General features: G+C 41.5%; 2 protein-coding genes across 2 annotated transcripts in view; one reads left to right on the top strand and one right to left on the bottom strand.

Annotated features, from left to right (window-relative positions):
- Positions 1 to 924: 924 nt before the first annotated feature.
- On the top strand, positions 925 to 8,755 carry MPPE1 (metallophosphoesterase 1). The gene is given in 10 exon segments (XM_010006873.1): positions 925 to 984; positions 986 to 1,206; positions 2,014 to 2,122; positions 2,441 to 2,544; positions 2,704 to 2,784; positions 4,590 to 4,698; positions 5,625 to 5,696; positions 5,805 to 5,927; positions 6,713 to 6,853; positions 8,277 to 8,755. Coding segments are annotated over 10 exon segments (1,203 nt in total). The 3' UTR covers positions 8,460 to 8,755.
- A 3,042-nt stretch (positions 8,756 to 11,797) lies between these two features.
- Positions 11,798 to 27,898, bottom strand: part of GNAL (guanine nucleotide binding protein (G protein), alpha activating activity polypeptide, olfactory type) — a 135,509-nt gene continuing 119,408 nt past the window's right edge. Inside the window, exons 6-12 of the mRNA XM_010006874.1 lie at positions 25,727 to 25,781; positions 21,743 to 21,816; positions 20,805 to 20,863; positions 20,466 to 20,586; positions 19,280 to 19,410; positions 17,082 to 17,149; positions 11,798 to 12,050 (exon numbers count right to left, since the gene is read on the bottom strand). Coding sequence (XP_010005176.1) covers positions 11,904 to 12,050; positions 17,082 to 17,149; positions 19,280 to 19,410; positions 20,466 to 20,586; positions 20,805 to 20,863; positions 21,743 to 21,816; positions 25,727 to 25,781 — 655 coding nt within the window. The 3' untranslated portion in view covers positions 11,798 to 11,903. The remainder of the gene's footprint in view (positions 12,051 to 17,081; positions 17,150 to 19,279; positions 19,411 to 20,465; positions 20,587 to 20,804; positions 20,864 to 21,742; positions 21,817 to 25,726; positions 25,782 to 27,898) is intronic.

Here is a 27,898-nt window from a genome sequence, read left to right as displayed (position 1 = left end):
GGGCTGCATCAAAAGAAGTGTGGCCAGCAGGGCCAGGGACGTGATTCTGCCCCTCTACTCTGCTCTGGTGAGGCCACACCTGGAGTACTTTTTGCAGCTCTGGAGCCCTCAGTACAGGAAAGACATGAAGCTGTTGAAAAGGGTCCAGAGAAGGGCTAGGGAAGATGATCAAAGGCCTGGAGCACCTCTGCTATGAAGAAAGGCTGAGAGAGTTGGGGCTGTTCAGCCTGGAGAGGAGAAGACTCCGGGGAGACCTTATAGCAGCCTTCCAGTGCCTCAGGGGGATACAGGAAAGCTGGGGAGGGTTCTTTCACCAAAGAGGGCAGTGATAGGACAATAAGCAATAGTTTTAAACTGAAAGAGGGTAGATTTATGTTAGCCATCAGGAAGGAATTCTTCATCATGAGGGTAGTAAAGTGCTGGAATAGGTTGTCTAGGGAGGTTGTGGAAGACTCCTCCCTGGAGGTGTTTAAGGCCAGGTTGGATGAGGTTTTGTGCAGCCTAGTCTAGGGTGAGGTGTCCCTGCTCAGGTCAGGTAGGTTGAAACCTGATGATCTTTCATGTGCCTTCCAACCTTAACCATTCTAGTTGTCTTGGTCCTGGAAAGAGAAAGCACCATTCTAGGCTCAGCAGCACGGCTGCCTGTGTGGGTTATAGAAGTGTAGCTGAAGGAAAAGACCATCTTTGTTTTTTAGATCAGTTACATATTTCCAAATCTTTCAGGGTGACAAGAAATTAACACTATAGGCCTTACCTGGTAGATCTTAAAAGAGAATGTTGGATTAATGAATATTTAATTTTGTGTTTTCTCTGCAGGGATTTTTGTACTGTTAAGAAGCCCAATGTGGCCCTTTGACCAGCCCCCACCACCTTAACCTGAGACAGAACTGAACCACGGGAAAAGAGACTTATGCTGATGCTGCAATGCTGAGTTCTAGCTTGACCACTGTGAAGAGCCTTCCTTTGAAAAAGAGGCTCTGTTTTTTTTTTTCTGCTGAAACTTGTATGTTTTGAAAGCTCAGTGTTAGTATTTTGTGAATTTTTAATTTATTATGTGGTAATTTTTCAATGTCAATGGCCAGAAGTGAAAGGTGGAGCTCACATGGATGAAAAAGAGACTTCAACTTCAGTCCTAAAGGCCATGATTTTAGCTGATACTCACCTACTTGGTGAAATCAAAGGACATTGGCTGGATAAACTAAGAAGGTAACAATTCATTTTTTGGATAATCTCTATCCTGGTTTTAGAGTCATTAGTATTAGCTAATGAAACATCACAGAATCATAGAATGGTTTGAGTTGGAAGGGACCTTAAAGATCATCTAGTTCCAACCCCCCTTGCCACGGGCAGGGACATCTCCCACTATATCAGGTTGCCACAGCCCCATCCAACCTGCCCTTGAACACTTCCAGGGATGGGGCTTTGACAACTTCCCTGTGTCTCACCACCCTCAGATGTTTAAAACCAATATTGTAATTGTAAGAAGTGTGTATACTGCCTCTGATTTGCCTGTCTGGATCTGCCCTAGATAATAAATCACATTTAAACACAAAGATAATCCAATCTTGTGGCTACGAAGCCATGTTGTTTCTGTTAGTCCAAAAAAACCCCCAGAAAAACAAACCCCGAAAAGAAGCAAAATTCTGGAAGTATGAATTCTACCACGAAATGAACATTACAAGTTTTTCTGCAGAAACAATAGCATAGTAAAATGTGCAGTGAATGATTATTCACTGTTCTAATTAATTGCTGTTTAATGAAAAAAAAACACAACAAACCCCTGGTATTACTTCTTGACAGAGTTGGTCATGATTGTATTGATGTATAAATACCCACCAGGTAAGATGCATCTACTGTGCTTATACCTGATTTCTGAGTATTTAATTTGAATTTCATAGTTGTGCTTCAGTGTATAGGTGCCATCTTCCTGTGCCTGCCAGGCTGTGTTTGTGTTTTCAGAGTTGAAGATCCAGAAGTCAGGCAGTGATGGCTGGGTATGCATTTTCCTTTCAGGGAATGGCAAATGGAGAGATCTTTCCAAACTGCCTTATGGTTACTGCAGCCAGATATTGTTTTTATTCTGGGAGATGTCTTTGATGAAGGAAAATGGAGCTTACCTCAGGTATGACATCAACAGCTCCCTTACTAAAAAAAGTGAGGATTTCTTGAAGGAAATGCATGGCAGAAGAAAGCAGACTAGGTATGCAAGGCTTTGTTTGATACTACTGTAGTTGTCCTACTGGTAGAATTTCTGGTGTTTTAGCTAGGAGTTGAAGTGTGATTATCTTTTGGTTTTGGTAGCATCTTGGCACTCCCCCTGTCATAACATACCTATAAAATGTAAACATTTCACTGAGTGTGTGCTTTTGTATTCTATACTGGTGGCCCCCTTCAATACTGTTGAACAGCCTTCATTTCTCCCTTTATTTTTTTCATGCAGGCATGGGCAGATGATGTCAGGAGATTTCAGAAGATGTTTAAATATCCAGTTTCTACTGAGCTGGTGGTGATTGTTGGGAATCATGACATTGGATTTCATTATGAGTAAGTCTTGTCACTGGAAGGAGTGCAGTGCCAGTGAGTCTGTGCTCCGGATAATGGAGCAGTGAGCTGCACGAATGGTCTGCAGACTGTCAAGCAACTGTGTCACATGATTTACAGTGCCAGTTTCTCACCTCAGCTGTATTTTTCTCTGTGACACAGGATGACTGCTTACAAGGTAAATCGGTTTGAGAAGGTTTTCAACTTTACTTCAGGAAAGCTAATAACTCGAAGAGGAATAAAGTGAGTATATATATTTCCCACCCCAATATATAAAGTAGTGATTACTGAGCGAGCAGAGTGCTGAGAACTGAGAACTGGAATTTCTAATGAAATAATATGGGAATGCTGAATGCTTAGAGCTTTTTTTTTTTTTTTACTTTGTATCAACTTATGCTAAACAGGAAACACATTGTACAGCTTGTCGTTTGATATGGACTGGAAGCTGTGCTTAGAGCTAGGTAAATTGTAACGATTTCCTTTTGAATGGAAAAGTACTGTGGAGCGAGAATCAAATTCTCTGGTTTGCTGTTTTACTTCCTTGCAGCTGGTAATGACCCATGGCTGTAAACAGAACAGAAGAATAGGATTCAGTAAAGAAATGCAAACAAACCTCCTCTGTGCTTACAAGTTAAGAGTTTCATGAATTTTAATAACATCTGTAGTCTGCAGAGCTTAACTCTTGTTTGAGGAGTTTGGGAACACGGCAGTTGCTTGTCCACAGTTTTTCCACAGGGTGGAGTAATAACGCAGAATCTGGTTTGCCTTAGAGCAGACCTTGTTCAAGAGCTTGTTCTCCTGGTTGTGTGTCTGTGGCTGCAGTCCTCTGCCGTGTGCCCTGGTTGTCACTTGGAGAAAGCACGCAGGAACCTGATGAGGGAGAGCGACAGTGGGTGTGTAGAAAGGCGTTTGTCTTTAAACCTCAGGCACATGAGGGGAGGACCTATTGCCACCTTGCATTTGGCATGTCAGGAACTCATGCAAATGTACATTTCAAAATGCACAGATTAACATTGATTCCCTTAATTAAGCAAACATTAAAATATTCTGAACAGGTCTAGAAGTTATGTGCCTTTTTTAGGAAGATACATCAGCTTCATCAATGTTCAGTGTAATGCTATTTTTTATCATGCAAATGTGTGGTCCTCCAGGTATGTGTTTCATCTGTTTTAAAACAGTTATTAAGGATATCTCCACATCCCCTTTGATAAAACAGCACAGCACAATTCTTGCATGCAGCTTCAGCCTGTATGTCTAGTATCATGTTCATTAACCAAAACAAGCTGCATTATTAAGAAAATGTTCCCAGATAAACTATTTTGTAACAAATCTATGGTATAAAAGCAGCTCGATTTGATAAAAGATAATTATTTTTTTGTTCTTGTTTTGACCCGTTTCTCTCTTAAGTGGAGACATTCAGATCATTTATGCCTGTAAAAAAAAATACTGAATTGAACTGGGAATGCATCTCTTGCTTCCTGACTAAGTGACTAAACAAGGTATGAATCTTGTGGCAGAAGTTCAAAGCCGATTTGAGATCTACAGGGAAATCTTCTATTACAAATAAAATTCTGTTTTCTGTGTGAGAGTCCACAAAGTGTGAAACCAGGTTGGTTCAGGGTAGGCAGCCACATGCAGTGCCATTTTGCTTTTCACTTGTTCTGAAGAAATCAAATGTCTAAAATGATGCCTTAAAACATTCCACTGGAATACCTCTTCAGTATGTTATAATGTAAAAAAAAATAAAATATCTTGAAGTGTAAACATGAAACATAACCTAAGAGTAGAGTGTGCAACCTAGTGAGCAACTCATTACAAAGCAGCCTGCCAGGTTACGAAACAGTTACAGTGTGGATACTCAAAGGAGGATTTACAGCACCTGAGTGTGGAAGCGGTTACATTCTGCTGTTTTGTTGAGCTGTGTCCAACTTTGAAACAGTTGCATTTTGTAAAAAAAAAGTTTATCCCAGATGTGCATGAAGAGCAAATGCTCTCCCGTCCTCCCCACTTTTTTTTTTAATCTTTGCCTGCTCCCTGGCAATTTCCAGCTTTGTCGTGGTGAACAGCGTGGCCATGGAGGGTGATGGCTGTGCTGTCTGCAGCTCCTCAGAAGCCAAGCTTGTGGCTCTCTCTCACAAACTGAATTGCTCCCAGCAGGTAAGGGTTTAGTAAAGATCTGATTATAGGCATTTGGCTGCTGCAGTGGGAATACTGGCACGGCAGCGATAGTCGGGCTGTAACTAATGCTCTGCTGAAAAAAATCTGCTTCCAATTCACACTGCAACTTGTTAGCAAATCTTTCTTCTCCTCATTTGCCTCTTTATCACTTTTACTTAACTATGAACTGTGTCTGTGTGTTAGTGGTGTTAACTTCCTTGTCAGTGCTGCCAACAGAGGGTGTCATTTCCTCTGTTCCAAGGAATTGCAATTCTGTTACCCTCCTTTTGACTTCAGATAGTAATAATCCCTGCCTTTATATGTATGCTTACTGTTGTGCTTTATATCCTTCAAGCTAGCCTGTTCTTTTAGTTTTCTGTTTTTATTGGAGTCCTATCTTGATAGCCTAGTATTGTCTTAATTGTAGTATTTTTTCATCAAATCCAATTGCTGCTTGTGTTTCGTTCCTCTTTTTTTCATAGACTGACTGGACTCAGGGTAGGCAGCATGATTGACTGGGCTGGCAGTCAATCAGGAAACCAGCTCCCAGTGGAAAAATTGCTAGACTCTTAACTGCTGTCTCTTCTGGGCTGCCCTAAATCTCTTTTGCCTTGTTTCTGCAGTGAAATTCTGCAGTTGCTTACTGTGTTCAGGAAGAGTGCAGCTGTATTTCCAGCATGTGCAGAGAGGGAAATGAAGGCATTTCTCCATCCATCCACAGCAGAGGCTCTTAAAATTTTGTTTACACAGTGGACAGTATTTAAACACCGTACTCTGAACTGATACTGCTTTTTGCAAAGAAAACCCAACCCAAACCAACAAAAAACCCCCCAGCCCCATAAAACCTGAATATTGTTTAATTCCCTTCCCCACCCCTATGGTGCCCATAGGTGAAGACAGTAAGTATGGATTGATTTTATTCACAGAAACCGAATCATTCCAACAAAAGATGCAGTGGTGTGGAAAAGCTTCCAGCTTCAGAACCCATCCTTTTACAGGTGTGTTAGAGGTGGGGTGAGGCAACATGTTGATGTTTTTAGTGCATTTGTTACTGTTTCAGAAAGGCTGGATCATTAACAAGGGATCCTTGCTGTCTCCTCTCCCAGCATTACCCTCTCTATCGGAAAAGCGATGCTGAATGCAGCGGAGAAGATTCTGCTCCTCCAGAGCAGAAGAACATCCCATTTAAAGAAAAGTATGATGTACTGTCTCAGGAAGCATCACAAAAGGTTTGCTATATTAGGAACTTGACTATAGGTGGGTGGGTGGGTGGGTGAGAGGGGGGGTATAAGTGTAGCTATATATAGATTAAAAATTTTTGGAAAGGATGTTGGTGGAGACAAACAGAGCGCAGCTGCTTCTGCTTTAATGAGGCCTTTGAGAGGCTGCTTGTTAGAGCTGCTTCTCTGAAGATCATCCCCATCATGGCCTTGATTCTGCTGGGCTAGGTTCAGACCATGAGTCCCAGTGCTCTTAAGTTCACTGCAATGCTGTTACCTCCTGTTTCACATTTTCTACCTTATGTATTGTGTAGGTTATTGACAAATGTAGTAGAAAGCCACTGTTTCCCAATACTTTGAAAGCACTGCTTTTGCTGAAGTAGTAGCTACAAGAAAACTATTCCCACAAAATCTACTGGGCAGTATTTGTTTCCATGTTCATAAATGTCTTCAATTGAGATTGGCAGAACAAGTTTCTCCCTTGGACAAGAAACCAGCATTGCTTTACTAAATCCAAGATTCTTCTATTTGAGATGTCACCAGCATGCTATGGCCTTTGTTTTTATCATCTGTATAGCAAAAAAAAATTCAGCTTTCAGGATGAGGGCCAAATGGGTATGATTAATATCACAGTATCAAAACCTGTCTTATTGGGTAACAGAAGTTGACACAAAACACTTTGCGAGAATATGAAAACTCCCAGAATTTCATTCTGTCAGAAGAAAAACAAAAAGGGTCTTAGGCTCAATTTCTTTTTAGTTATGACTTAATTTTTGTGCTTTACCATCTTGTAGCTGATATGGTGGTTCCACCCCCGCCTGATTCTCAGTGGGCACACACACAGTGCTTGTGAAGTGCTGCACGCGGGGAAAAGCCCAGAAATCAGCGTCCCATCGTTCAGTTGGAGGAACAGAAACAACCCTAGTTTCATCATGGTAAGTTTTAATTTTTTTTCCTCTTTTTTTTTTTTAATTTTTGTCAGATAACTTTCATAAATAAATCAACATGGCAGTCAGCTGCATTTTAAAACTGATTCTACCTGTAAAAACAAAAAATAAAAACCAATGGCCTACCCACCCAACCCCCTCAGTTCACTGCATGCACTTTATGAAGTACATCTGTGGGAGCCACGTGTTCCCTGCAGTACAAAGCAATGCTCTTAAAGATCTAACTAGTGTCTGGGTACAAGCGTCTTAACATTTTCTTACAAAGGGGTGCATTGTAAACTAGTGACTTGTAATCAGTATTGTGCACCGAACCAGTAGAAAGACTAGTTTGGCTTTCTTAATTTACAGGCTAGGAAAACAAGACCATATCCACCTCAGACTCTCTTGCCTGGTGATGGTGGTTTTTAAACTTGTGCGTTAACCACTTCACAAAGTGAAAACGTTTGTCCCATGCCACCAGTCTGCCCAATCCACATTTTATACAGCATGGTGTTGGTTATGCTCTCACATGCAGTTCCAGTGCTCAGTAGAGCCTTAGAGGTACATCAGTTCATTCCCCAGTTCAGAAATAAAACAGAACTTCTAGAAACTTGGAGTAAGAAGCAAAAACTACAATCTGTTTATGGAGAAGTCTGTGACCTGGGGGACAAATCTTTCATGTATTTTTACTGCTGTTGAGTTTAGGCTGCTTAATACACTGATAACCCCCAACTTTTAAAATAACTTAATGCAACTATTACTGTTACTATTTTTTGTTGAAAGTAGTTCTGTTTATATCATATTCCTGAGAGTAGCTGCCTTCAAACTACACATGCTCTCCGCACATGCCAGGCAGTGCATCTTCACTGCAACACAAGAGCTTGGCTAATTAGAGTGGCATCACTGTCAGGACTGCTGTAACTCCTCCTCAGCCTGGTACAAACTTTAATTTGAACTGTGAAGTCAAGCCAAAAACCCAATGAAGTTCTTTGTTTGGTATTTGGATTAGCCAACGTGCTTTTTGCAGCATGTACTGGGTAGGAGGAAGGTGTGGGGGGAGGAAGGGGCACATTCATCAACCCTAACTTTAGCCTGGGAAGGCTCCTTCCAGGTGGATTTACAGCAGCTAAAGTAAAGGCTTCTCTTGAAGGCAGATCAGATGAGGAACCCAGCTCTCTGTGCTAGATGGAATATAGATAGAGAAGATTGGCCTCTGGGCTAATGTTGGCCTGATGTATATTCCAGTTAGTGTCCAGCACCAAAAGGTATGGACTCTTCAGCCCCCTGGAGAAGGCACTGGTACTAGGAAACTGGCCCCAACCATTGCCACCCAAGACAGAGGTTAGAATCTGGAGCTCTGACAGTTGTAGTGTTTACTCCTGATTCAAAACCAACTGTAACAGCAAAGTGACAGTCTTCATTTCTTTTCCAGGGCAGCATAACACCAACTGACTTCTCCCTCCAGAAATGCTTCCTTCCATATGAGAGCAGAGTCTTTACTATATACTGTGCAGCAGGTGCTCTGCTTGTAATCCTGATACTAGCTCATTTTCAGCTTCTCACTCCACCATTTTATTTTGCTCAGCATTTAATCAATAAGCATAAAGCAGTATGAAGAGCCAGACATCTGCATTCAGTCACTGAAATACCAAAGCTGAGAACAGTCAAACATCAGACTATATTCATGCCAGCAAATGACCTAATTTGATTGCTAGTCTGAAGGCAGGTTGCATTTACACATACCATAGAAGTCCTATACAGCTGATATGACTACTACAGGATAAATAATTAAATGAAATGAACGGTTCATGCTGTACAAAAATACTGTATTCTACAATCAAATGAGTCCTTTTCCTGCTATATTTTTGTATCAAATATGTATATTAAAAGTGTAACTGTACATTATGTAAATCATATAGCCTCATCACTCATCTGCACTAGTGTCTTACCCTGGTGGAGGCTCAGTCCTGCAAACTGGAAAGGTTTCTCTGTTTTTATTGCTGCATGGCCCTTCTCACATCAGATGTCTGTTTGTCAGGGTCAGGCAGAAACTAGATACATCCGCACTGAGAGATGCAGAGTTCTGTAACCTTGTTAGCATGTCCTATGTTAAAGGGTTGTGGTTTGGGACAAGAAAGCTTCCAGTTCCTGATACATTACATTGTTAGCTGACTACAATTTGCAGTTATCTTCCAGACAACAATGGGAAGAAGCTTCTGGATCCAGTTTGCTGATACACACTTGAAACCTGCTTAAAAAAAAACCAATTAGGGTGACACCTCAAGCTGTTGTTCTTTTTAAAAGATGTGCTATGATGAGCTTAAAAAAAATGAGGGCCCTATTGCATCCCAGAGATCTGTGTGGTGAGGGGCCCTCCAGTTGCTGATCTTCTGCAAGAAGGAAGGTCAAATACAGCTGCAGTAACATTATCCTATGCCTTGGCCCTCATTCTAGGGACAGACAGGGATAGGAATACGCTTTGTGTTGGATCCCTGCAGGGCCACCAAGCTCTGTTAACTTACTGCCCTGCTGGGCCACTGGTCCCCACCAAGATGCCAACAGGGAGAAGGTAAAATCTGTGTTCAGCACCTTCTCGCGCTGCCTGTGAGGGAAGAGGTGACAAACCTACTGCTTCTCCCCACCTGCCCCAGAAAAACCAGAGGGAGTGTTTCATACCAGGACCAGATTTCTTGCTGACATTCCTGCAGAGCCTGGGAGCTCTGACCTGAACTCCTGGGCTGGGGGTTGTTTATAAACGAAAGACTAGCTTTTGTTATTTGCTCTGTTACTTGCTTTGGCAGGGGAAGTGAGAGAGTCTTTGCATTTGGGAATTTTTTTCATTACTACCTTATTCCACCCAGCATTTCACTTTCTGGGAAATATCTGATGGCTAAATTGACCATACAGATACCTAAGTCTACACATGCCTGGGAAGAGAAAATGGTCATATTATAGTATCTAAAATAGGATTGTTTACAATCAAATAGGAACAAGTTCTCAATTTGTATTCTGAATTTAAAAAGATGACTCACTGGGGCTTAGAACTAATAACGATACTTATAGTAAAAAGTTAATCAAACCTGCTGATCTGTATGCCAAGGTGTGTTAGCTCTTAATCTCTCCCTAAATTTAAAATGAAGTGGGGGAAATGGTCTGAAGTGTGGTAAAACACTCTGTAAAGTAATATAGTCTAACACTTCTCTAGGTTTCTGTTATTGCAACTGTAATTTTAGACATTTGTACAGGTTATCTTGGACACAGGAAAAGTATATAGTCACAGACATAAAACACCTATGTATAAAATATAAAGCAGTGTTATAGTTACTAAAAAGGACATGCCTTATTGCTACAGCAATTCTTGCTTTTTATATATTGTACTGTACCACAACTTGTTTTGAGAATGTCATTTGCATAAATTATTCAAGTTTGAGAAATATTCACACATTTTGATTCTACAATATTTAAAATAAAACCATTTTCTAATGTGTCTCTTTATTAAAAGAGAAATAAAAATGTCATCTTGTAATTCTCTTAGGCCAGACACAAGGGTTTATACACCTTTTTTTGTGGTTTTTTTTTTTGTTTGTGTTTTTTTTTTTCTTCTTTCTTGCTATTTACTTGCACAATGAAAGCCGCTGTTGGTACAAAGATTGAAGAGCTCTAGATAATGGTGCTTTACACATTCACAATCGGTCTGTACAATTGTGAAGTTCTATGAATGACCAAAGAATTACCAAACATCTTTTTCTAAATATAAAGGAAAAAATAAAATAAAATAATAAATTCCTTGGTTCCCATTAAAACAACACCAGGTTGCAATTTGGACACTTGAATGAATTCCAATGTTTTAAAGCTGAGACTTCAAAAGAGAAAGGCATGTTTGCTGCAACATCCGGTGACTGTAATACCTTACTTGGAAAGGTAAGTGGTTAATTTGCATAATTTATATTTTTTATACTAAAGAGCATTTTTATATAAACCAGAAAAAAATCCCTAAACTCTACAGATAAAGTTCTTACCTCCAGTCACTGCTGCAGGTAAGGTTGACATCAAGCTGTACAGCGCAATCAAAAACATACTTACATCTTAGCTCATTTTACAGGTACAGCCATAATCAAGGCACAAAGATCTTCTACAAGTATTTTTCTTCAATAAAGTTGTACAAAATAATATTACATTTTACAGTCTGTACAATATAATAAACCAGCAGTAAAACAAAAAAACAAAAAAATATATATAGGGAGAGGACTGTTGTCCAAGAATGATCTGAACTAAAAGGATCATTTGTGGACAGCACAAATAACGTAAGTGAGGGTGGTAAATTTTCTGCCTAGATGCAACAGGCTGAAAAGTAGCTGTGATTCAAAGGCCTGAGGTGTGCAGAGACACTTAGCTCCAAAACCCCAGAAAAATTGCTTTGTCTTCACTGTTCCTCTCATTATCTACTCTACTTCCTATGCCAGTAACGGCTTAAAAGAGGAGGTCACTTTATCAGTTGACCTGCAACTCAGAAATGCTAAAAACTGTGACAGAGTAATAAATATTGTGGTGCTGCTACATTGTGTGTCTACTTCCTCAACAGTATTTAATAACCTGATACAAAGTGCATTAATCTTTTTTTTTCACCCATCAAGTACTCTTCAATGTCATGTTGAAAAGGAAACCCACACAGAGGGATAGGTACGACTTTAGTGTAATCCCGCTGACATACCATTTTGAACTGATGTTAACCTGCTGGAAAAATAAGTAGCAGGTCATGTTCAGTTTAAAAAAAAACAACCCCAAACCTAAGGATACAGAGGTAGCCAAAGGGCTTAGTGGAATGATGAAGAAGTGGCATGTCAAAATAAAGCACAAAAATAGTCCCAAAAAGCATGAAGGAAAAACAAAAAAACAACCCAAATTTGCTTCAAATCAGCTTTAAGGTTAAATAATTAAAGTAAACAAGGTGAGGAGGCTGACATTTCTATAATATATTCTTCCACCCTGTGTGGGGTAGTATCAAGAGAAAGAGTAAGGAGCAAAGAATTTAAAACCACAGGTTCCACGGTGATCCCCCTCACAAGAGTTCGTACTGGCGGAGATGCATCCTTTGAATGATGTCCCGACAGTCGTTGAACACTCTGCGGATGTTTTCTGTGTCCACTGCACACGTAAAGTGTGGGTAGCAGTAGTGCCTGCCATCTCCGCTCGCTGTACTTATCCTCTGTGGAAACAGGGGAGGGGAGATGGGAAAAAGGGTCAGGTGCTGTGCCTCGAGAAGGTTCACAGCTATAGACTTACAGGGTACCAAGAAACCTGGGAAGTTCTCCATCTAGAGCATTAAAATCAATGAAAAAGAAGGAAGATCTGTGGTCATATATGAATCACAGATTTGAAATGAAGATTAACAAAGGTTATAGATACTGTTACGAGGTCAGTATTTTGTTACTTTGTGAGTGCCACTGATGCCATCATCATTTGCATGAGCAGGTCTTTGCACATCACTGTGCAGCTCAGCTGAGCTGCTGATCACGGGGATCATCATCTCTGCTCTTTTTTTTGTGCCATCCTGTGGCAAATTTTTGAACTCTTGTATTTTTTTTATCAGCTTCACAAAACCTGAAACCTCCCAGGTGTGAAGGTAGCAGCAGCAAAGAGCAACACCCAACTGCTTCTGCATCTTGAAACTGAAGGGCCCTGAAGTTACCTTCATTTAGAGCACCCCTTAACCTGGCTGAAGACTTGGTATCATTAGTGAGACCAGAACATGGTGGAATTATCACTAGAGTGGTCAAGTTCCCATAGAATAACAAAACATGCACAAATCCTGCAAACATCAGACCACAGAGAGTTAAATTATCGCTGCACCACCTTTTAGGTTGCTAAGTTAAGCTTCAGCATCACTTCACCCATGGTTATCTTGCTAAAATTCTCTGGGATCTTAAAATTTTTTTAAAGCTTAATTTTGTTCCATATTACTATAGGACTGATAAATAGAAATCCATTCTAGATTATCTTGAATCCAAATGGAATGTCATGAAAGCCAGTTCTTGGGATAATAATTTGTATAAATATTTTCTGAATTTTGTTGTATTTCTGAATTTTATTTACTGGCTAACAATAAAATACAGTATTTTCTCACTCTCTGGCTAGACTGTATGATTTTAATACAGTGATTTTATATGTCGAATTGACCTTTTATGTATCCGCAGCTACAGATATACAAGACTATAGACATTTATAAGCCAAAATGTACATAATGACATGAACAAGAAATTGCAGGTAACTTAGGTAATGTTATATATTAAACACTTAACTAAACAGGGGGTGTTCCACACGTAGACTCAAAACTATTTTCTTACTAACCTAACCTCAATACCTAGTTCAAGGCTTGCTCTTGTGAAAAACATTAATTCAAAAACATACTCGATAGCTAAGTTGTTCAGACCATATTTTAAGCATGAAATACAGTAAACAATAATGAAACAAACAAACAACAGTTTTACAAATTACTTGCAATGGTGGCAGGATGCTGAAACTCAATTAAAATGCAAATTGTATTTGTCTACCTGCACTATCTCCCAGAAGGGTTTGGGAAGATCTTTGTTGTCTGGAGGAAATAAGACCCTTAGGAACCCAAGGGCTGAAAGGACAGCAGAGCATGGCCATTCAAGATAGGAGTAAAATATTTTAAAATAGCAAAAAAATGGCAATAGTGTTTCTATTTTTTGATACAGTAGTTGCTTTAGATCTTTTTTTTTTTTTTTTTTTCCCTGCAGATCTGTTCTATGTGACAGTGGTATAACGCTGTAATGCTGCCGCTCAGATGCAGCAAGGGGACAGTTACTAAATATTACTTCGTTCTTAAATGGATTAAAAAAAAAAAAAAAAGGTCCCCCAAAAGATGGCCCAGCCTGCCTTACAGCTGCTGCTGCACTTGTTTGTTCTTCACTTGCAAGCTCTGGAGGAGGAGTTCAGCCCTGGCCTGTTGCAGGGGCTTGTGGCTCTTTTGCTCTGCCCTGTTTGAGACCTACATCTATCCCTGCAGCCTCCAGCTGCTATTTCCACCTTGCCCTCATCCCTTCCAGAGTGCTCCCTTCGAGCAGCACAGCCTCAGCAGGCGGTGCCAAGGGCATCAAAGTTTCTTTGTGGTCTGCCCCCTGCAGCTGAGCACTGCAAGGATGCGGGAGGGGCATCAGGCTCTGACTTGCTCTTCCTAGGACTAAATGTCACATGTTAGCAACAGTCAGTGAGGGACAAGGCCTTCAGTGCCACCCAGATGCAAGCAGAGGGAGCACAGCACCTCCCAACCCAACAGTATCACAGTGTCTTTCTGGTTGGAAAAGAGCTTCAAGATCGAGTCTAACCACTACCCTAACTCTGCAGCATCCACCACTAAACCCTGTCCCCTGACACCACATCTGTCTTCTTTGGCTCCAGGGATGGTGGCTCAACCACCTCCTCGGACAGCCTAGATCACCAAGTCCAACTCCTGTCCCAGAACAGGACAACGACAACGTTCACACCATGTCCCTGAGGCTGTCAATCTTTTTCTTGTGTTTTGGTGAAATAGGTGTTCTTTAGCCCAAGTGTTCACTGGTGGTTGTTTTGCACTGAGTCCACTAATGCCTATACTAGCAAGTGGCCTACAATGTTCTGCTGACATCTGGTTACATACAAAGCCTGTCAAAAGATGTATTTTCAGAATGTTAGGGTCTGGGGTGTGGCGCCTTTTTTTTTTTAAATCTGTAATTCTCACATTCTAAGAGAAATGCAATTTTTTCACCCCTACTCACAACTCATTTTGAATAACAGTGTGTTACTAAGCATCAGCTCAGAGGAGGGAAAAAACCCATCCCCTGGGACAGCAATGAAAGAATATTTACTTTCCCGTAACACACATGGGAATATTTAACACCAGTGTCCCTATACTTTGGGGTCAGGGTAACAGCTTCCAGTGAGAAGCCAATGCATGATTTGAGGGAGTCTCGTCTGTGCATCTGAGCAGCAGCTCCTTCCCCTCCCCAATTCAGATTTCTTAAAAACCAGCATGAACCAGAGAGGATGTGCCACTGTTTTAACAGAGGTTACTTGTACACTGGGGATGTATGAAGAAAAAACAGCAGCAGCTGGAGAGCCTTGTGTACAAAACACTGTACAAAACACCAAAACGGGGCAGAGGAGCAGCCTCAACAAGGAGTGCACCAGCACGCTCCCTGCTTGGGAGTAGAAAGGATGTGCCTGAGCCCAAGGAAGAAGAATTTCCTCCATGATAAATCCTGCCAGTCCTCACCCACCACTCCCTCCATTAAGAAGGGTGCTAAGCAGCCAGGCTGGCTGCCCAAGCCCCCAGAGGCCACAGGCCCCCACTCCAGTCCTGAAATCAGGAGCTGATGTATTTTGCCTTCCTAATACTCATATACTACCATATAACAGTAGTTGTTGGAAATGTCTTTATACTTAACCTCCTTCTAAAATTCTTGGAATTATATGCTTTAAATTTCCCAGTACCAGTGCCTGCAGCCAGGCAGAGTTTTAAGGGGTGCTCAGCCATGATGGTGATTTTCACACTTACCCATGCCTCATGCAGACCCACTACCATTATTTAAAAATTGCAATAAAGCTTACAAATTAATAAAAGCAGATTTCTCTGAATTGTGTCTGAAAACATTAGGGAAAGGGACAAAGAAAAGGACATAAATTAATAGAATTGGAAAGAAACAAAGCAGAGCCAAGTATGCAGTGGGTAGAAAATACACACTTTTTCTTTGCAGCTGGCTAAAGACATCAGACCCCTCCCCAGTCTGCATGCTGAGCTTATTTACCCTGTTGCCTTTGTCCCCCCTGCTCTAAAACCTCACCCTTTTGTGCCTGACCCCACAGAGCTGGAAGAGACTGCTTCTACTCAGTCTTTGCCCACCTCACCCCCTCCACATGCATGGCCTCCATCACCTGGGGCACATGTAGCCATTCAAGCCATTTATGGGAGCAGAAACTCATTGCTTTAATTTTAAACCAATCAAAAGTTTAAAGCAACTGTTCAAAAGACTATGTCCCTCTGTTTCTTTATGAGAAACCAAAGCACAAATCAAGCACAAATCCAGGAGAGAGACACATGAACATTGCTTTTATGGAGGAGATGCTAAGTGGGCCTTTTTTTTGGGTACTGCTTGTGTGAATACAGTGTGCTCTGATGTTTGTCTTCGTAAGCCAGAAGGCTAAGGTGGTGAATGGAAATCCTCAAATTAAAAACCAGTTAATTGCTTCTTTCTTCCTTGTTGCACCAACAGCTGTAAATACTACCAATACTTGTAAATGCATAATGACTTTAAAAATCTTAATTCCAATAATAATTAGATTTGTTCTCTTGAACAGCCCCCACACAGTTTCCTTCATTAGGGCAAGACGCAAAGAGGGCAGAGCTTTGCTTCTCATGGGAACTGTGGCAACAACTTGATATGAGTGAAGCTGTAAGGTGATACTGCCTGAAGCCCCTGCTTCTGATAGCAGAACTGGGCTGTGATCATGTGCCTGATACCTGCTTGTATCTGCAAAATACAACACCTCTTCAGTTCCAGCTTTGGAGAAAATTTTCATTATAAGAGTAACTGTAACCAGGCAAGGTAACTATGATTCCTCAAGTAGGGCCATGACACCAGTCCTAGGGGGAGGCAAATCTCCTAACTGGCACAATAGAAATCTTATTTAAGGACAAAATCTGCTTTTTTGTTCATACCCTCTTGCCAGCTGACCACTGCCAAAGCTCCTGGGGCAATGCAGGATTAAAAAAAACACCCAAAAAGAAGCCTATTTGCTTATACATAGACTGGGCCAATACACAGAATAAACATCCAAGGCAACAGCCAGTAGCATCTTGCAGGTAGACAAGCACAGAACACCTAGCTGATTGGCATAGTCAACAGTGCCTGGCATCCCCTGCTTGAGCAGAGAGAGAGAGAGCTGCCAGCAACCACACAGTACACTGAATCAAACAGGTAGGCACATTGACTGTTTTCAGCTCTTGCATTTACTTGCTGTGTGGTACTTTGCAGGGCAGGTGACTTTATGGGCATGAAAATGTGCAAGCACTGGGGAAGATTCTGCAAGATGGGTGGCTGAAGAGAATTAGGGAATTACCAGGCATTCTCCTCTCCTTCTAGCTTTCTGCAAAACCCCATCAGTTTTCCCTAAATAAACTCTGCCATCTGCCAGTATTTTCTATGATAGAATCACACATAAGATCAAAATTACTCACTAAAAACTCATCCCGGATGAAGAACTTGGCTCTTGTGACTTTGGGGTCTTCTCCTGCATCTGGTGTTGCTGTTCAATTAAAAATAAATGACATCAGAAACATGAAAAGCAAACAGTCATCTACTGTTCATGCTAAAAAGATTTAACAAGGAGGAAGTAGTCCTTTGATACAGAGGGACTTTTATTAAGTTAGAATATTAAATATTCATGAGAGATTCCTGATAGGCAATTCTAAAATAGAAAGGTACTATAAAATCTGAAATAAGGTTTTATGCGTTTAACATCTTTTAGGGACCTGAAAATTGCTAAAATTGTTGAAACAATATCATTGGTCTTACCACAAAGAGGCTTAGTCACATACACAAGTTTGTTCACATAGATATAAAACAAGTGGGAGTTAGGATTTTACTTTTATCAGAAAATATGACTAGCAAAAGCAGCTGAGCCGTTCAGCTTCTGCAGCAGAACAACACCTCTGAATAAAGCTTATCAGGCAGGAGTTTGGGTTTGAAAAATGTAAATTCAAGATTACACTTAAAAAAAAAGGTAACATCAAAAGGTCTTTACATATATATATACACACAAATATAGACATAGATATAAATACATGTTTATATTTTATTTCCAAGCCCCCAATCAGAAGAATACTTACATACACTGCCCATCAAGGGGCCTTAGATTAAACTCTTGTTGAGCAGGAGACTCACTGGTGGGTGCCAACTGCTTGTTGGCAGGTGAAGTAATCTCTATCTAGGCCATGTAACAACTATATTTACTGTAAGTGTAAAAAACAATACAGTGGAGAGATAACCTATTAATTTCTCTTTAGTGTGATTTCTCCTCATCTAAGATACCAAATAATCCGCTTATAAACATAATATGGTAAAGGGCAGAATTTATGAGAACATGGAAACTAATTTTTTACTCCTATCTGTAGCATTAGGGGTAAACATTGAGCAGCAGCACTATCACCAGCATCTCAAGAGTTCAGTGCTGCTGTTCTTCTATAATGTCAGCTGAAGAACAAATTAACAACTACAGGTTAAAAATAGAGAGCTGCTTCATGTGTGAACATTCCAGATCACTCTGGATATCCACTGTGAAATCCTGATCATCAAAACATCAAAAGCTACTTTATTCTCATAACTGGCCTACTATAAAAAAATGTTGCAAATTTGCCCAAACTCTGTATCTATGTGGTGTCTGGGAGAGGGAAATTTGGGTGACAGTGACGGAAGATTTCTTCAGAGAGCCTTAGCATTATAAAACTGGTGCCAGATTAACTCATATTTTAGGTCAGTTTATTTATTGTTGCCACTTGAAACTCATCATCACACTCCTGAAATTCAGAATTCAGACCTGATGGAAAGCTGAAAACAGCTTATTACCATCTTCACTTTTATAGTTTAGGCTGCTGTTGATGGTTAGTGGAGATGGAAAGCCTTTTCTGACAGGTGGCTCCAAGAACTGTGCCAGGGGCATCACTTGGGTAAGGCAGAGGCTGGCAGCCAGAAATAGCATGTTTTATTACTTTTGCTAGACACAGACCTGAGATATTTGGAAGCCTTCAGTCTGGTATATAACTGGCATAATAATAGAGTTTACTTAGGCAGAATGTTCTGGCAGTGGAGGAATCATTGTACCTCCTGAAATGCTAGGAAACCAACCCCATGTTAATTGCTCCATCATCACAGCTCTCTTTGTATTTATTGATGTGGTTTTCCCCTTTTAAAAGTTAGCCTGCTGGTCTGCTGGGCTTCCCATCAGTGTTTGCAAAGGCTAAAGTTTACAGTGTTGGAGGATGCAGAATGGCCACAAAATAAATCTAACTAATCTCTACCACAGTTCAGCACTGCCAGAGGCCCAGGCAGAAGCATCTGGTAGGGGGGAAAGACATGACTGGCAGCTTTGCTTTCCTGGGACTGTGGGCTGCTCTGAACAGGGGAAAGCAGGTTGCTCTGGAGCCAGCCCCCCACTGTCCCCCCAACCACACTGGCAGCCAGGGCCCCTTTAAACGCTGCCTGTGCTGGGGCACCTCTGCACTATGTGCTGCTCTCATGCTCTTTACCTGACCAACAGCATGTGTTAAGGAATGGGGTGTGCTTGTGAATTTGTCTATATGTGTGAGAGACAGAGAGAGGAACTATGGGCTAGGCTATGCCAGCAGGTGCCATCCCTGCATGGGGAAAAAAACCTTACCATCCTCAGGTACAGTGTAATGCGCATATTCAGGAAAGTAATCTTCGATTTTTGATTTCCCTGCCAAGACTTTTTCGGCCAGCATGTCCTGTTTATTCAAGAACAAAATGATAGAAATGGTCCGTAACCACCTGTCAAAAACAAACCAAGTGTTTCTTGTTACTCAAGGAAAACAGATCACTTCAACAGAAAACGTACTGGCTATCCCTGTGTGGACAGAGAGTGAAGTAGTGTGGAATATGCTTCAACAGGAAAAAAAATTACCTGAATTACTGTTTTGAATGGGTTGCACCTGTGCCGGTGGGTATATTCAAAGAATCTGTAAACACATTTATAACAACTGCAGTAGACACTGCTGAAGGGAGCAGTCTTCAAATATTGTTTTCTAAATTATCCTTTTGATATTGAGTTGGGAAAATAATGACATTTCTTAAAAGCATTGAAGTCCGAAACCGGCCGTTCTTGTCTTCTTTGTTTGGTTCTGCTGAAGCAAGAGGAAAAGGCTGGAAAGCCGCCTTCCCTCAGACTGCTCTGTCTTAACTAATAGTTCACCCACACAGATACCCTGTCTTCTAGGGCAGCCTGTATGACACCCGAAGAATTAAAAGATTTTCTCTTCCTCCCCAGTTAGTACCTAGCCTGTGATAATGTGCCTTTGGGACTTGCACTCAATGTTTTTCCTCACTTTATCTTCAGTCACCTCACAGTGTGGGGCATCCTCACATGTACGTGCTGGAAAATTTTCATTACCTTACTTGGTGTATTGTGTTTACTGATTTTCTACTGGGAACATACTGAGATTGCTGTTTGGTTACGTATCTGCAGTTTACATGTGCTGTGGCAGAATGGTGATTTAATGGCAGTTACAATTAGATTGGGTCTGGAATATCATCCCAGAAGGCAGAGGAACTGTGCACTCTGGGAGACAGGTCTAAGGAGAGTGGCTGCCTGTGCAGGTAGGGAGCGCAGCACCAGGTGGTGAGTTGGATGCAAAGCCAACATCCAGCTGCTCCTGCTGCTGCCTGGCAGGAGGAGATGAAATGTCACCTGAAGGATGCTCTCAGCCTTGGCTGAGCAGCACAGTGAGACCTGGAAAGGGTCTCCCCTGCCCTTTAGTCCTGTTTTGTAAGGAGCTGAACTGCAGCAAAACTGGGGAGGGTGGGTGGGAAAGCAGGTTATGTTCTACCTGTTATTCCAGATGCTTTTGAAAAGGTCCAGAGATTCCCGTAGTCTGTTTGTGTTGTTATCTTCCCTTATTACCATGTTGTAGCTGCTGCAAGCCACAACAAAGATGATAGCCGTGACATCTGGGCAGAGCACACAAAAGGAAGGGGAGAGAAAAGAACACCTCCGTTATCCCAGCACATGCTCCTCGGGGTAACACTGCCTTTGCTCCCAAAACTGCCAAAAATACCCAAAGATTGGACTCCTCTATTAGTAACACACTACGTGTTAATATGAATACTTAGCTGCTCAGAACTCAGAGAGTAAGTACAAAATCAAACAGTGGAGTATTTTTACTTACCATTAAAGCATTGGATCCATTTTCTTCTCTCATCCCTCTGGCCACCTACATCAAACATGCTGTTAAAAAGCCATAGGATGTTATATCACTTATGTGCACTAGGAAAGTCACAAGAAGCATGCAGCACAAAGGTTCAGTTTAAAACCTGACAGCCCCAAGGGCAGTGGCACTAAAGTACTGCCTGAAGGGCAGAGAGCTCTGTTGATGCTGGCACTGCATGGCAGAGAGCTGAACAGCTCCACCTGCCCCACTCTGCCAGGAGAAGGCTGCTGAACCCATAAAATAAGAAATATACTGTTTTCCAGGACAAGTCTTGGTCTTTTCAGACCACAGAAACATGTGGTGTATAAGGTTGGGCCTCCTGTGCTATAAACAAGGACAGGTTTTGGCATATTTTGAAGAGTGGTGGGGAGAGGGCACCTCTGTAAGGAGGAGAACAAAGGGGCAGCTCTGCCCCATCAGTGCTGCCACTTTTCTGGGCAAGAAGTAAGAGAGGAGGCAGCCTGAGAGGAGGCAGCCCAGCAGCAGGTGTTTTACAGAGACAGCGTATGACAGACACAGAGCTTGCAGTCCTCCACAAGAAGGGAGACATTTTACTCTTCTCGTCCCACTGTACAAAGTCTGACTCGTGGCAGGATTCCCACTGACTTCTGTGAGATCTTATCCCCAAAAGTATTCTATGAGTTTTATACCAACGAACTAGTAAAAACAGCCACTGACAAATCCACAATAGAGCATCACTAATACACGTAGCTAATACCAAAGTCTAAGACAATTTTACTAAGACCTATGGAAAGAGAGCTAAAAAACCAAACCAATAAAAAAAACCCAGCCAGCTCCCACCCTAAACCAACTATACAAAGCATACATGTGCACAGACATCTGAACTCAGCTGTTAAAAATCAGTATGATACTCAAATTATTACTAACAGACTTACTGGAAATTGACTTTATCTACTTGAAATCTTGTTTCAAAAATCCCTGATGTCAACACTCTGCATCTTAATAGGTCCTGGAAATGAGAATATAGAAGCTGATTAGCAAGGTTTGGGTTGTTTTTTTGGTTTTTTCCCCCTAACCTCATTTTGTTTTTAAAAGCATGGAATACTGTTTTCCATCCAAGTCTTAGAAGTTCAATTTAATTAAAGTTCAGTCAAACTTGTTGGTAAACATTTATTTGTCCATACTGACATAGTAGATACACACAAACATCATCTCTACATGTGACTTGTGGACACCTGGAAAGCAAGAGACCCTGTGCATGTTCTTCTTAGTGCATACGGAAACCTGTCTTTCATACAAGGGTCGTATAACTTTGTGTGTGATGTGGATAATGAATTCTGAAGTTACATAAAACTAAGAAAAATATGTTATTCCTGTTATAAAGTCAAGTATTCAAATGTTAGAAAACTCTAGATTTACAGTTGCCTAGGTAACCTTAATTCTGCCCTCTTTTGTACTGAATGAGACAGGCATCCTATCGAAATAATAGCTGGTGACTGAGTAATTAAAGCTCTATTACAGAGCACAGGGGAACAGAATTTAGGTTGTACATAAACCTGGCATTTCTTTCTTATTCTTCAAACCAGCAATACCTTATGGCTTAAATAACATTCTTTTAATAATTAAAAAATTAATATTTTCCTAGATCCTCAGAAGAAGCAGGCAGAAGCAATTTATGATGTGTACCTCAGGCAACTAGCTCACCGTGGGCCATCATCATCACCAGCAGCATTTTTAACCTTGAATATCCAGCAATGCTGCTTGGGCAGTGGGTACACAACAAAACTGGAGGCTGGAGAAAGCTGCAGGCTGCCTGATGAGGAGGAACCCCCACTGCCACCTCTGGGCACGGCTGCTTGCACAGGGAGTGCTCCCTTCCTGGGGCAAGGGAAGGGCTGCTCTCCATACCACGCAGCGGCTGTGGAAGCAGGGAGGGCAGGAGGCAGTTGGCACTGCAGAGTCCAAGCACAGGTTGGCTTTTCCCCCTACACTACCATCTACTGCTTAAAGGACTCTGCTAGCTGGCAAACCTCAGCTCCTTTGACAGCCACATGAACTCAGCTGAATGCCACTTCTTTCATTATTTCAGTTACTTTATATATTACTGTCATTTGCTGTCACTCTCTGACAGTCATTATTTTGGGATGCTGAAAAAAAAAAAAAAAGAAAAGAAGACAAGGGGAAAAAAAGGGAAGTAGTTATTTTTTATCAGTTAATTCAGGAGGACAACTGATATAGCATAACAGGATGGAAACCCAAAAGCAAAAGAGAATCATTCCTTTAGTGCAAAAGTTTTCCAGCTGCCAAATACCAAAGACCTCTTCTGATCTTTTTGAGGCACATGACACTTCTTCCCAAAAGAAGTATCAGGAAAGGTTTCTAGATGATGAATTACTGCTCCAGGTAAAGAAAGGCCTCCCAGGAACAAACAGGTCAACACTAACATACATAATTAAAGCAAAAACGAGGCTTTGCTTCATTGATTTTTCTCTCCAGCCAAGTGGTATCAATGCTAAAATCAGACCATGAGGTCATAGAATCATAGAACATGCTGAGTTGGAAGGGACCCATCAGGATCATCCAGTCCAACTCCTGTCCCTGTGTAGGGCACCCCAAGAATCACACCATGTGCCTCAGAGCATCATCCAAACAGTTCTTGAACTCAGACAGGCTTGCTGCTGTGACCACTTATCTGGGGAGCTTGTTCCAGTGCTCAACTACCCTCTAGGTGAAGCCATAGACTGCAATGAGGACACCCCTCAGTCTCCTCTTCTCCAAGCTGAATAATCCAAGTGACCTCAGCCACTTCTCATAAGTCATTCCATCCAGATACTTCACCATCCTCATGGCTCTCCTTTGGACACTCTCCAATAGCTTGATGTCCTTTTTATATTGTGGTGCCCAAAACTGCACACAGTACTCAAGGTGAGGCTGCATCCGTGCAGAGCAGAGTGGGACAATCACCTCCCTTGACCAGCTGGCAATGCTGTGCCTGGTGCACCCCAGGTCTAGATGGAGTAAATCTCAGTGATACTGCTTTGGTCTGAAAATGTCTTAAGGTCTTTAAGAATTGATCCTCTATTGAGTTTACTATACAAGTTTCACCTTATAACACAACACGTACTACTTTTTACTGCCTTCTATTTCAGGATATGGTCACAGTAATTGGACAGGCTTGCTTTTATAGACCTGAGCTAGGTCTGAAGAGACAGGCCTTGCTCTGCATACTTCCTTGTGTGATCTCTGGCAGGTTTCTTCATTTCTCTGATTTTCAGTCCCTGATTGCACAATGAGATCTGGCAATTGTACTTTTTAAAGGGCATCCACCTGTCCTACATCTTAGATGGTTAGACTGAACTACCCAGTGCAGGGATTCTCTTATGCCACCTCTACTTGCACTTCATGTTGTGGCCCACAATCTGGGCTGAGACTACCAGATCACAGTGGGATACCAGTCCTGAAAAATAATGACCTCAGAATAAGTTTGCTGAAGGGACAACCTGCCCAAGGAAACCACACAGCCTGAGCTCAGGGAAGACAGTCAAAGAAGTGCACTATGGTGAAGCCCTTTCTTATTTCAAGGCTGCACCACTTCAGCCTTAACCTTCCTGAATGTGTCTGTCATTAGAGCACTCTATCCAATTGTCAATCCAATACCACCATGCCAACTAAACCATGTCTTAATATGCTGCATCTACACATTTTTTTAATACCTCCAGGAATGCTGGCTCCACCACTTCCTTGGGCAGCCTGTTCCAACGCTTGACCGCTCCTTCAGTGAATAAATTTTTCCTAACATTCAATTTAAACCTCCTTTGGAATAACTTCAGACCTTTTTAGTCCTGTAGGTTGTTACTAGGGAGAAGAGACCAACCCACACAACACTACAACCTCAGGGTAAGGGTGAAAGCAATGAGGTCTCCCCTCAGCCTACTCTTCTCAAGACTAAACAACCCTAGTTCCCTCAGCTGCTCCTCAAAAGACTTGAGCTCCAGACCCTTAAACAGCTTTGTTGCCCTTCTCTGGACTCATTCCAGCATCTCAATCTCCTTCTCATAGTGAGGGGCCCAAGACTGAACACAGTATTCAAGGTGTAGCCTCACCAATGCTGAGTACAGGGGGATAATCACTTCCCTAGTCCTGCTAGCCACACTATTTCTGATACAAGCCAGGATGCTATTGGCCTTCTTGGCCACCTGGGCAAACTGGTGGCTCACATGCAGCAGCACCTCAGGTCTTTTTCTGTCAGGCAGCTTTCCAGCCACTCTTCCCCAAGCCTGTAGCATTGCATGGGGCTGTTGTGGCCCAAGAGCAGGATCTGGCACTGATCAAAGTGCCTCACAATTATCTGGGAAAAAAAAAAAAAAAGTGTACTGTCTCGCAATTAAGGCTGAAAGAGAAACTGTTCTGCCCACAGGAGATGGGGACATGCTGGAATGAAGGTGTCTGCATGCCTGCAGAGAACTGGTGGTGCTCTCGCCTGAATTTGACACTGCTGGCTTCTGCCTCTGAAGGACCTGTCTGATGAACACAGGAAGCCTCCCTCTGGGTTTTCATCACTTCCATCATTGAAATAAAACACTGCTTCTGTGCAGTGAAAGCTGGTGAAAGAAACCTTAGACTTTTTTGTTTATGTTTTCTGTTCCCTTCACTTTGTTTGTGGGGCACTGAGTGGAACTCGAGAAGAAATAACAGACATTACAGGAATCGCCAACAAACATACAAGAACGGTAAAAGACAAGACTGCACCACCAAAAATCCTCTTTTTAATATCTATTACTTAAACTGCTAGATTGTATTTTGACATTATGTGGTATGTATGCCCTATTTCAGCTGCTGCTTGGATTAAAATAAATTACATATAGAATTCATACAAATGGGTGTCTTGGTTCAGACCTTGCCCCATTAGTTACACTAACCTGATCTGTGGGTGTGTAGTCATCCATGCTGACACTGTCAATTCTTTCTAAAAAGCTGGGAAAAAAAACAAAACATGAATTAGATATGTAAAATACTGTCTAGTATAACACTTTCCACTATCTTTTCTGGGTTAGACTCCCACTGTGAAGTAAAACACAAGTCCAGTGATAAAGGTATGAGCCTGGTGATTTACTTACATTGCTTGAGGTTACATTTTCCAAGCCAAAGAATTTTTTACCCAGACCTTGTTTCAATACAGTGCTTCTACACTTACAGTTATACAGCAGCCAGAGGTGGTCCAAATGCAATTAAGTGGTATAATTTTGTGAGGTCCACTAAAAAACACTAAGCCTAACCACGTGTTGTAACATGATATGGTTGTTTGGATATAGAAGAGATTCTGGAGTTTAAAAAAGAAAATGGGGCAAAGGGTTGCCTTTACTTAGCATAATGCTAATCTAGCATAAAGTTATGTTAATTTTGGTCTCAGTAATGTTAGCAGAAATGCTTGTTAATATATACAAATAGCTTTGGACTGACATGCTGCCCTGAAACACTGCAACTAAAGCAGAAGAAGTGGAAAGCAAAACTGACACGAAGCAGAGGTTAACCAGTCCGAGTCTTCACACTGCCAAAACTCAGGGAGATGTGTAAGGTGAAAGAAAGACTTGAAACTGCAGGGAAGGGCAAGAGGAAAAGGAAACAGGAAAAAAGGGGGGAACCACTATATCCAATTATAAATAATCTTTAAAGCTTTAATTCATCCCTAAAACACGTCACAAGTGGCAGTACTAAGGACATAAAAATGTGATTTTATACGTATAGCTAAAATGGGCAAGTTCTCTCTTGCTTTCACCCATTTCTTTGACCTTCTGTGAGCCCAGCTGGCTCATTGTACCTGGACTGTCTGTATCAATTAGAAGCCTTCTTGAATTTCTGTATTGTTTGGTATTTGGCAGTGAATACCCTATCAACTGACTGATCCTGCAACAATATTATCAAGATTTCTTTATCAACCATAAAGTTTTCCCCAATTTTACTTGGGTGTGCACGTGGAAGCTACTTAATTGCAGTGGGAAAGACAAAAAAACAGTGAACTCTTGACTTGCAGCGTGACTCACTGTTAACACAGGGGTCACACACTGACCAGTTGAAAAAATACCCCTCTAAAAGCCTGTTTGCAATTCTCATAGCATTTTCCCACGGATACGAACTGAAAGGAAAAAAAAATACGCTACGTATATATTTACTTACACTATTTTTCCTTTTTGAAACTCCATTGTTAAAACAGGGAAACAAAATGCAGTATCTACATTTAGAATATCCAGCTTTTCTTTCTGGATGATCAAGGTGTGATGGCGAAGCATATTGTTATAAAAAAATCCTTGTTTAGCACAACACAAGGGGTGCCTTATAACAAACCTATCCTGAACAGACTCTAAAGAAAGACCACCTTTTTTGCAAAACCTCCTCTCCTACCAAAAGCCACCATAAACTTACATAAAGATATAAAAAAGCACAGCTTTACAGTCAGCAACAGTCACAGCTGTATTTGGACCAAACCTTTTTGTCAGATGTTTTCTGTTGCCCTCAGAATATTGATTAAGCAAAGCTTAACTTCTGTTACCCCACAGTTAATGCAGGCACCCGAGCAGAGTGACGTATTTTTAACTGGCAACCCCTATCACTATCACACCCCTCACCTCATAATTGCAGTGTGAGATTAAAAAAAACGAAAGAAAAAAAGCCTCAAACAAAAACTCCTCCAAGCTGAATCTCCTCCTAAACGAGGAGTAACTTTCTTTAATATGGCTGTCCAGGAAGCATTCACGCATTTCCAAGTCTGTTTCGAAGTTTTCTGTCCAGTTTCTTTACAGTTTGATCTGACAGGCCTGTTAACAGCCATTTCTCACCAGGACAGCAGGTGAGCAGAGGAGTAAAACCAGGTCTCTGAGCACAGGAAGGTGGCAACGCCAGCAGGTAAACAAGGCTGCAGAAAAACTGCATCCAGTTCTGGATGCAGGGAGGGACAGGGATTTATCTAAGAGTCCAACAGAGAGCTACGATATGATTAAGGGGCTGGAACACTTGCCTTATGAGGAAAGGCTGAGAGACCTGGGGCTGTTTAGTCTGGAGAAGAGAAGACTGGGAGGGAATCTTATATATATATA

This window comes from Chaetura pelagica, unplaced genomic scaffold (genome assembly GCF_000747805.2).
Source record: "Chaetura pelagica isolate M959 unplaced genomic scaffold, ChaPel_1.0 scaffold109, whole genome shotgun sequence".
In the NCBI taxonomy this organism is placed as follows: domain Eukaryota; kingdom Metazoa; phylum Chordata; class Aves; order Apodiformes; family Apodidae; genus Chaetura; species Chaetura pelagica.
This window is presented reverse-complemented; position numbering and strand designations above follow the sequence as displayed.